The following is an 11,320-nucleotide window of genomic DNA, read 5'->3' as shown; positions in this document are numbered from 1 at the left end:
TTGTATAATCGTATAATACCCTTAAAATTAAGAGGAAAGTTCCGTAAGATGGCTAAGAGGTCAGTCAGCTATACTTTATGATTTAGAATATTGAACAACTAAGAAATAACATGTACAAAAAAGTAAAAATTGTTGAAATGCAAACGTTAAAGTGGATAAGTACCATAACATTAAAAGATAAATTAAAGAGCGAGCATACAACAATAATTTAGGCATAGCACCGGTCGAAGATAAGATATGGAAGGAGTAGTTTAGATGGTTTGAACATTTGAAATACAGACTTAATAACACACCTATGAGGAGTGAGTTAATTATCATTTCTAACATGAAAATGGGTAGGGGCAGGCCTAAATTAACTTGTAGTGAGAATGGATTTCATAACTCTTAATCTAGTATAGGAAAATGTTCGCAATTAGGTGAATTGGTGAAAAATAATTCATGTAAGAAAACCCACCTAATGGGTCTTAAGATTTTTTGTTGCTCTTGTTGTTATTGTTTGTTGGTGACACTATAAGAAAACTGATTTTAGTGACGGAAGTATTAGTGATGGTTTGAATTTCATCACTAAAAGTGTCATATTAGTGATGGTTCTGAAAAACCGTCACTAATAGTTACAGTATTGGTGACGGTTTTGGCAACCATCACTAATAGGACACTTTTAGTGATGAAATTCAAACCGTCACTAATACTTCCATCACTAAAAACCAATTTTCTCGCGCAAACCATCGCTGGAAATCACTTTTCGCGCATAAACTATCCCAGGAAAGTATGCGACGATTTTTGGGGTGTTAGTGATAATTTCAATGCATCACTAAAAGGACTTATTAGTGACGGTTAATAAACCATCATTAATAGTATTGTACTAGTAAAGCTAACAATATTAGTGATGGTTCAGAAAATTCGTCACTAATAATAGGCTAGTAGTAACGGTTTATGGAATTTGTCACTAATAATATATTATTAGTGACAGTTTTATGAACCGTTACTAATAATTTTATTTATTTAAAAAATATTAAAACAATTTATTTAACTATATTAGTGACAGTTCCAAAAATTCATCGCTATTAGTCTATTATTAGTGATAGTTTAAAATCGTTACTAATAGTGTTTTTATTTAAAAAAACTATAAAAACAAATTATTTACCATATTAGTGACAGTTCCAAAAATTCGTCGCTATTATTCTATTATTAGTGATGATTTGTGAAACCTGTCACTAATAGGTTTTTATTTAAAAAATAAAAAAATAATTTAATTAACAATATTAGTGACGGTTTGGAAAATTCGTTACTAATAATAGGCTATTAGTGACGATTTGTGGAATTCGTCACTAATAGTCTAGTATTAGTGATAGTTTTATAAATTGCCACTAATAATTTTATTTATTTAAAAATATTAAAACTATTTATTTGACTATATTAGTGATGGTTCAAAAAATTCATCGCTATTAGTCTATTATTAGTGACGGTTTATGAATACTGTCACTAATAGTGTTTTTATTTAAAAAATTATAAAAACAAATTATTACCATATTAGTGATGGTTCCAAAAATTCGTCGCTATTATTCTATTATTAGTAACGATTTGTATAAACCGTCATTAATAGATTTTTATTTAAAAAATATAAAAATAATTTAGTTAACAATACTAGTGACGGTTTGGAGAATTCGTCACTAGCTAATAAGAGGCTATTAGTGATAATTTGAGAATTCATTATTAATAAGAGGCTATTAGTGATGATTTATGGACTTTGTCACTAATAGTATTTTTTATTTAAAAAATAAAAAAATAATTTAGTTAACTATATTGGTGATGGTTTAGAAAATTCGTCGCTAATAGTCTATTATTAGTGACGGTTTAGTGAAGCTGTCACTAATAGTTTTTATTTAAAAAAAAAACTATTTACGGACAATATTAGTGATAGTTCAAAGGATTTGTCACTAATAGTCTCATATAATAAAACCCGCGCCTGTTCCCCCAATCTCCCTCCTTTCCCTCCAATCCTCCCTTCTTTCCCTCGTTCACTCCCCACGGCACTCGATCCTTTCGCAATCTCCCTCATTTCCCTCTTTCACTCCCCAGCGACACCCTCTCGCCACGGCTTTGTCGTTCTTCTCTCGCCGACTCGCAGCCCCTTGCTGGATTTTGAGTGATTGTGGTCGAAGCTTTAGGGTTCTTCAAACCCTTGCTACGTTGTTCTTTGATTGGGTTCTAACTTGCGATCGTTGGGCGATTTGAGCTCCTAACTTAGGTAATATATACAACTTTCATCAAATTTGCAAAGGCATATGTTCTTGTTTTGTTAAAATTTTTGTTTTAGGAGGAAAAAAAATGCTAAGTCAGAAGTTCAAAATTTTGTTTTAAAATGTTGTGTGAGAAAAAGGTTTCAGAATGGAATCTTTAATCGACTGTGTATGAATGTATGGTTATGTATGAGATTGGGGTGCTTGAGTATATTGCATTTCCTACTTCTTATTCACTGCTTTTTGGTTAATGGTTGTTTAGTCCACGAGCATGATTAGGGTTGTTCTTGCCGTAGCTTTTTTTTTTGCTTCTTTGGTGCAAAAAAACACAACTTTCTACGTTAGCAAGGGGGAGAAGTAAAATTTTTCAAATCTGATGGTTGACTAAGTTCAAAACTTTAAGATTAAATAGGAGAGAAGATTATAAGATTATGTCCACTCATGTAGTATTATTATACACCTTTTTGTTGATGTCAAAAGGGGGAGAAGAATTAGGCTACAACAAAAATGGGCAAAAATGGTTAGCAAAACTAATTGTATAAATGGGAAAAAGAAACAGGCTATAAGAGAAGAATCATACTATAGAAAAAATGAGTAAAAATGGTTAACAAAACTAATCGTGTATGAACATGAGCATATTTCATTTGACATAAGCATATTTCATTTGTTGAATATTTAATGCATTATTTGAGGGGGAGCATTGTTAGGCGTAATCTATTTTATATTTTTGTTCGTATATTTGTCATCATAAAAAAGGGGGAGATTGCTGACTCTATGAGTCCAATCCTGTTTTGATAATAACAAATCACTTGGTATTTGATCTGTACATTGAGATTGTGAACAATAACTTTATTTAGCATGTACGGAAAGATAATAAGTCATGGAAGTTATGAAGATTAAAACATACACAACTTGGTACAATTCATGGAACTAAAAGAGTTGAAGAATGAAGATTCAAGCAGCAAGTTCAAGTTCATCATGGGAATGAGTATTTAGAACTAATGTATTCCCATATTTCATATGATTTAATTTGAGGCTCAAAACATACTCTAGACTGACCTTAGAACTCATGCATCTCATGAATATCATTAGGGGATATTCATGGACTTAGAGATATTTTTAAAACCAAGGAAAATATTTTATAAAAGAGCCAAGAAAGAGAGCAAAACAAATTTTTTGAAACTAAAAAGGAAAATCTAGAAATTGGTCAGTTTAGAAGGCTGAACTCAACTTTCAGTTGTCTAAAGATGTAACTTTGGAAGACCGAAATTAAGTTCAATCGTCTGAAAAATTTCTTCATCAAAAAATTGAAGATTAAGTTCAGTCGTCTGAAGAATTAATGGTGAAACACAGAATTCGACAGAAGCACATTAGAAGACTGAACTCAGACTTCCGTCGTCTGAACCCGATACTTCAGAATACTGAACCCAAACTTCTATCTTCTGAAGTTACATATTCAAATGACTGCACGTTGAGTTCGGTCCTTTGAACTGTCCAATTTCTGTATTTTCCTTTTTAGTTTCAAAAAATCTATTTTGCTCTCTTTCTTGGCTCTTTTATAAAACATTTTTCGAGGTTTTAAAAATATCTCTAAATCCATGAATATCCCCAAATGATGTTCATGAGATGCATGAGTCCTAAGGTCAGTCCAGAGTATGCTTTGAGCCTCAAATTAAATCATATAAAATATGTGAATACATTAGTTCTAAATACCCATTCCCATGACGATCTTCAACTTGCCGCTTGCATCTTCATTCTTCAACTCTTTTAGTTCCATGGATTGTGTCAAGTTGTGTATGCTTTAATCTTTATGACTTCCATGACTTGTTATCTTTCCGTACATGCTAAATAATGTTCATATTCACAATCTCAATGCACAGATCAAATACTAAGTGATTTGTCATTATCAAAATAGGATTGGACTTATAGAGTCAACACATTTGGTCGCCCAAACCCATTTGGTCGACTAAACTTGAGGTTCGGTCGCCAGAACTCCCTGGGAAATTTCAGCTACGATTTTCCTCAATACCCTTCAATATTTTAAGCATAACGTTTTTTAGAGAATTCCAAAGAGAGCAATGTAGGTATCAACAGAAAGTTAAGAAAAAATCCCACAACTTTTGTATTGAAAACTTTTGAAAATAAGAAGATATAAATAGAGAAAATAGCACATCAAGATGGCTGCGAAAACAAGAATGGGATTTGGAGATTCTTGTTTTGGAGTTTTTCATTCCAAAAATGATTTAAACCTTTTGAAATAACTTTTGATCTTGTAAAAATAATTTTCAAGATATTAAAAAATGCCTAAGGTCCAACTAAATTCCCTAAGAGCTTCATAAGAAAATACTAATATGAGAATGACTTCCATGAGACCTACTGCATGTACAATAAGCATGTAACATTATCAAGGTCTTCATGTCTTTAAGCTTGATCTTTATGCAAGCTTTGCTTCAATAGCCATTTCTAATTTACTTGTGTTCTTAATGGCTTTCCATTAGTCATCTTTCATTTTACTTTTTGTATTGAAATACTTGTAAACAACTTGCTAACACAATTAGATGTCTTGTTTTGTCAATATCAAAACAAAATTAAGTCTTGCTAGGCCAACACAATATCACTATCCAACTTTTGCACAAGTTAACACTATCATTACCCAAAATTATGAGAATTTTTTCTTTAACTAAAGGAGGGCAGCACCTTCAATTATTTATTGATATGCCTTCACTTTTGGCGGAGGAATACCGAGGTTACAAGACAAGCAATGAGAGATTACAGATAAAATAGAGATTAAAGGCCTCCCAAAAATAACACCAACCAACCAAAATAGGACTACAAATCCAAACAAAGCTAAATAGGAAACAAATCTAAATAGGAAACAAATCTAAATAGACCTTGCAAAAAACAAACATAATAAAATAAACTAAAATCAAAAAATTTAAAGCAACCAAACAAAAATCAAGAGGATGAACTAATGACGAAGGGAAGTGAGACCCAACATATTCATCCAAAGGATACCTTTCAGAGAACGTGGTAAAAGATGTTGTTTTTCGTAAATGACATTGTTTCGTATTTCTCCTTCTCTAGCGAGAAAATCAGTCGCACTATTGTCTTCCCTATATTGATGGATCACCATAAAGTTCACTCCTTCTAGTTTCGCCATGAGGTCCTCCCAAAAATTCCAAAGATACAACAAGATACATCTACCTTTCTGAAACTAATCAACAACAATTCCTGAGTCACTTTCAATAATCACATTAAAATAATGAAGTCGTTTGAATAAACAAATTCCTTTCAGGATTGCTTTTAATTCTGTACTATTGTTCGTACAATTGCCAAAATAACTTGAAAAAGCCGCTTTCACCATGTCATGACAATTTCGAATGATTCTTCCACCTCCTGAAGTACCCGAATTGCCCCTGTAGCTTCCATCATAATTATATTTTATCCATCCTACTGGGGGTTTAACTTTCATTTGTAGAAAGTGAGGTTTTCTCGTGGAGAAATACTTAGTACAATCACCTTGTGAATAAGGCAAGAAAATGAGGTATTTCCCTCATAAAATAATTCGCTCCCATTTAGTTCCTTGCAAGGACAATTTCATATTATGTTTGGGCACTCTTTTGAAAGTTCCCACACAAGATATCTAAAAAGATGTTGGTCATTGGTGGATAACTGCCCCTTGTGTCTCAATGTAGAAGAAACACCTACACAGAATCATCTACCTTTACACATTCTCTTTGGTATCTTGCTATACGTGAACTGCATACACGTCATTCTAATGATCTACACCTTAATTAGAAGTTGCAGTGGCTTTTGTTTTCGTGGCGATCTAGAGCCCAAAGGAAGAAGTCACAAAGGAATTATGCTCTTCCCACATCACTGATTTGGAAAATCTGGATGGATCATAACAATGGAGTTAAGGATCCTACTTGGTCTTCTCTGTGGTAATGTGGAGTTTACTCTTACTATAGCGAATTAAAAGGGACGACCCACCTCCCTGTCAGGCAAATTTTCAAGTGATATTGTCATCTTTAGCCTTTTGAAACTACTTTTGCAGTTCAATGTTAGTGGAGGGAACATAGTAACCGCTTATGCAGTACAGTATCAGTGGAGGGAACATAGTAACCTTGTGGCATGCAAGCATTTCTTGCTCCACAAATGATCTCAATGAAGGATCAATATTTACGACATTTATTGCTTGCAAATGCTGCTGCTATTGTAAGTTCATTTTATTTGACTTGCAAGGGGGTCTAAATTATTCTCGTATTGCTGCCTTTACGTATTGTGTATATAGAAGAATTGAGTCTCTTGTGCCTTTTCGAATTTTCCGTTTCATTCTGATGTCGTGCATTCTTTCCTTTCTAATAAATTCTTTTATAATTCACCTTTCAAAAAGAAGCTAATTTATTAATTTTTGGCCTGTTCAAGACATCGTCGAATCTATGCCACTAGTTCAGCTCGTACGAAATAAAATAAAAGCCAACCATTATTCTAATGAAATAAGTTTGAAGGATAGAGCACCCTTCCAACAGAATCACAGCGTGCAGACTCTTAAGACTGGCACGATCTGCATCATTAAATTACAATAATAACTCAACTATACGGCCATCGTCGAGCTAGCGCTTCATCGGTGGTTCCTTTCAAGGGCAGCATAGGTAATCGGCGATGGCGCCACAGCCCTCTTCCCCGCAAGCACAGCCGACGACCCATTCCTCAGAGGTGGAGGTAACGTACAAGGAACAATAGTAAACGTCTGCTCGAGCGGGCAGTACCTCCGCTTGGAGAAGAAAGCCGCACACTCAGCCTTTGATCTCTGCTCCGGCAGATCCAAAATGCAGTTCATCCTCACGTCCATTACCTTCTCCGCTATCAGTCTCCTACAGTGCCGTCCCACCTGCGTGAAATAATTATTTGACAAACTTAACTTGTAAAGCTTGCCCAGCATGCACACCGACTCCGGCACCGTCCCGTAGAACTGGTTCCCCGCCAGGTTCAGCTGCCCCATCTCAGCCAAACACCCGAACGAGTGGGGTATCGGACCGGTCAGCTGGTTCGACTCGACGTCGAATACCGTCGCCTTCCCCAACAACCCAACCTCGTAGGGCAGGCACCCGCTCAGCTGGTTGTTCAGGAACAGCACTTCCCGCAGGTTCCGGGCAAGCCCGATGCTGCCCGGGATTTGTCCAGTAAACCCGTTGTTGGCGAAGGTGACGTAAACCGCCGATGTGTTGCCGAGGGTGTCGGGGATTCCGCCGCCGAACTTGTTGTTGTTGAGGAAGAGCACGTCGAGGTTTAGGTTGAAAAGCTGCGGTGGGATTGTGCCGGAAAAGGAGTTGTACCGGAGGTCGAGGAAGGTCAGTTTGGTGGCGCTGAGGATCGCAGCCGGGAACCCGCCGGTGAACCTGTTGTTGCTCACGTCGAGCTCGTAGAGGTACCGTAGCCTGGAGATGGTTAAAGGGATTGTGCCGCTTAGGTTGTTTGAGTTGGCGTGGAAGATGGCAATGTCTGGTAAATTTTGAATGTAAGGGCCGACATCTAGTGTGTTAACGCCGCCAAAAGATGCGCCGTTGAAGTCGATGCCGGCGAGTCCGGTGATTCGTCGGTCGGGGACGATGTCGCAGTAGTAGCCCTTGAAGTTGCAGTAGTTGTCGCCTACCCATGATTTGGTGTAGTTGTTTGGGTCGTAGGAAATGTTTTTCAAAAGTGTTCGGGTTCCTTCCAGAACCGCTTCACTCTCGCTGAGGCATCCCGGCGCAGGCGGAGGAGGCGGCGGCGCAGTGCAGGCGCAGTCTATGGTATTGTTTTCGGTTGCATCGACGTGGGAGGAATACTGGAGAAAGAAGGTGGTGACAAGGAGAAATAGGAATTGAGGGGATGTAGACATGGTGATGAGGAAGATATTATTTCGTATTCTGTCGCTACTGATCAATGGGTTGAAGTTGTGCGCCGATCGTCTCGTAGAAGATCTTAATAAAGGGGTTGGCGATTGGGAGTATAGTGAGTATTGAATGTGGTAAAAGTGAAACGATTGATATTGCTGAATGCAGATGGATTCCATAATTGTACAGTTGAGGAAGTTATATCTGCGCAACTGCTTTTCCTTTTCCCAACCAGGCTAGTGCGTGGCCATAGAAAGCTCATTATTGGCATTTTCCAATGGAAATATGAATATCAGAATGTTCTGGAGGGTACTTCAACAATTTGAGAAAATATTATTAGCTTAGGCAAGTGACTTTTACATAATGAATTTTATACTAAAGAGTTTAAAAATCACCCACTGTAAAATGTCACCCATATACAGTCAGGGTACATATCCTGAACTTTTAACCGTGAACAAAATATTAAAGTATGGATATTTTAGGTTTTGATTCTAAGAATCCTACAGATGATATATATTTATGAAGGTGATGGTGAATTAAATATTTTGATTGAAAAATATTTCTCTTTCTTATAACTGTGGATTGGACCAAGCCGTGAAAAAAACTATGTGTTTTTTCCTAATAGATCCTGGTTGTGTATTGGACCAATTAAGGGGTTAAATTCTATTATGGACTAGTCATGCAAGTGAAATGGGTCATGCATATTTGAGGGGATGATCAAAGTTAGCCAAAGTCTATTGCAGGATTTTTGTGTGGGCTTCGAAAATTAGGTATACTCGACCCCAAATATCGGCAAGTAGGAATTGAAATGAAATGAGTTAGAATGTGTTACATGTCATGATTTATTTTATCTAGAGGTGTCCACTTTAATATAAATTTAATGTTTAAAAATAAAAAATAGAAAATTGATTAGTTGACATTAATGATTGAATCCTTACAAAAATGAGCATAAGCAAGTACTACTACTATGGAAAATATAAGTATTGTATTGACATATCCAAAGTACAAATGTTATATATGACTTTTTGTTCAAGTATTTGAATAAGGAGACATCTTTAAACAGTAACATTAATGATACATAACAGCTTCTTTAAAGTTTGAAATTTTGATTTTTGTAATGACTAGAATGAATCTAGATTGCACCCAATCAAAGATAAAAAAAAGAACAAAAAAAAAAAAAAAAGAGCAAAGAGACGCCCAACGTTTCCCAAACATGCTCGTCAGTGGTCAAATACCATAAAATGAATATCATCTGCTTCTGTTGCTTTCAAGAGAGAGAGAGTGGCGTGTGAGTGTATGGCAAGTGGAGCGTGTGTGTGTGGAAAAGATTGAAGCCATACCATAAAATGAATATCATCTGCTTCTGTTGTTTTCAAGAGAGAGAGAGAGAGAGAGAGAGAGAGAGAGAGGCGTGTGAGTGTATGGCAGGTGGTGCGTGTGTGTATGGCGAAGATTGAAGCCGGGCGTCCCGTGTTAGAAGGCCGGGTGGGGTCATAAATAAATCTCATCTGCTATTGGTACGGCTATAGTTATGAAATTTAATTTGGGTTGCAGCTTCCGGGGCCAGGCTAGAATGCATTTGGTCCAACTCCGAGGTATGGTTTATGTGTGGCAGTGCAGGCTGCGAGAGTGTCTTTCACGAGATTAAGTGTTTAAATCTTTTTGGTTTTGTTTCTGCTCCTGGACTCCTAAATTTACCTTCTCTTTAGAGTTGTGAGATCAACTTCAAAGGACGCATAATTAGTCTCGTGAACCGTAAAACTGATACGTAAAAATCCGGTTCGTTATCCAAAAAAAAATAAAAAATGAATGCATTTGGTCCAAAGCTACCCAAAATCCACATGTGGTAGGTGTACCCGTAGGAAGGTTGGGGAAGAAAGTCGGCAGGCGTACGTCATCAAGTAAATTTAAAGTAATAGATTTGATTTTTTTTTTTTTTTTGCGTGGTTGAAATACCTTGCTCAGGGAAGAAAAAAGCAAGCCAGTTACAAAAACTCATAATAAGAATAATGAATTTATATGATTGAGGGTTTTTGAAAGGCCTATCAAGTAATATTAAAAAAGCAAAATAGTGCATATTTTTATGATTTCAACTTCTCAAACTCGCAAAACTTGAATTTAATCTCAAGAAATTATTGAGTTTAATCGAACTCATTATTTATCGAGCATAATATGTAGAATAAGGCGTAGATATGGGTCAAGGACAAGTTCTGCAAGTTATGCAAAATTTTCAAAATTTCTCGTCCCTGTTGGGTAAAAAATACTAACTTTGTATTTAATAGAGATTTTAGATTTAAATTTGTATGAATTTGATAAAATTTAATATAAAATTATATTATATTTTATCTAAATCCATATAAATTTAAATATCTAACCTAAAATTCATGATTTTCAGTATTGCAAGAAAAAAATATCTCGGCGAAGAGGGGATTGCATGGAATTGTACTGTTTGAAAGTCTGTATGGATATTTTAGTGATAAGTTTCTTCCACAATATTAGATTTTGAGTCTGCAGGTGCACGTGAAATCTTGCCAACACATTCACGTGAAGCCAAATGAGAGAGAGAGATGGCATGCAGAACAGTTAAGTTAATGAGTGGGCAAATTCACAAAATCTGTACCAATAAAGATATATATATATATATATATATATATATATATATATATATATATATATTTTTTTTTTTTAATTTTAAATTTTTATTCTTCTTATTTTATTTTTGTAAACACTGAATTATATTTAATAAAGCTGAGACACTCAAGCTAGCAGCTTAGATACAACTTATGTTCATCTCATCATCACTGCATCACAAGATCAAATCTCATAAAAAAAAGCCAAAAAAATAAAACAATACGATACATGGGTTTTCTAGTTACAATAACAAAACAGAAAAAGCTGCCCTTCAGAGCCGTACTGATTGATTAGCACAGCAGAACTCCAACCAAGACAATATGCCACGTGTTAATGTGTATTAAGCTTTCGACTGAAGCTCAATTGTTATTTACTTGAACTACACTCTTATTACTTGTACTACACTCTTATTAATTTCGTGCTTCCTATATAAATAGGCACCCATGTATACAATTAGATACAAGAAATACAATAATACTTGTTCAGTACTACACTCCGATTTACATCTTAGCAGTCTTGTTTTCTTGGTGTTGCCCCTTCCCCATCACGCTTCCGTCGCCGTCAAGGAGC

General features: G+C 35.7%; 1 protein-coding gene across 1 annotated transcript; it reads right to left on the bottom strand.

The window, feature by feature from the left end:
* Positions 1–6,626: 6,626 nt before the first annotated feature.
* LOC131161785 (uncharacterized protein At4g06744-like) lies at positions 6,627–8,224 on the bottom strand. Its single transcript, XM_058117749.1, has one exon. The coding sequence runs from the start codon at positions 8,122–8,124 to the stop codon at positions 6,865–6,867; it is 1,260 nt and encodes a 419-aa protein (XP_057973732.1). The 5' UTR covers positions 8,125–8,224; the 3' UTR covers positions 6,627–6,864.
* Between the last annotated feature and the right edge of the window lie 3,096 nt (positions 8,225–11,320).

The sequence above is a fragment of the Malania oleifera genome, chromosome 8, assembly GCF_029873635.1.
Source record: "Malania oleifera isolate guangnan ecotype guangnan chromosome 8, ASM2987363v1, whole genome shotgun sequence".
NCBI lineage: Eukaryota > Viridiplantae > Streptophyta > Magnoliopsida > Santalales > Ximeniaceae > Malania > Malania oleifera.
The sequence above is the reverse complement of the archived record's forward strand: the minus strand, read 5'-3'. Positions and strand labels throughout refer to the sequence as shown.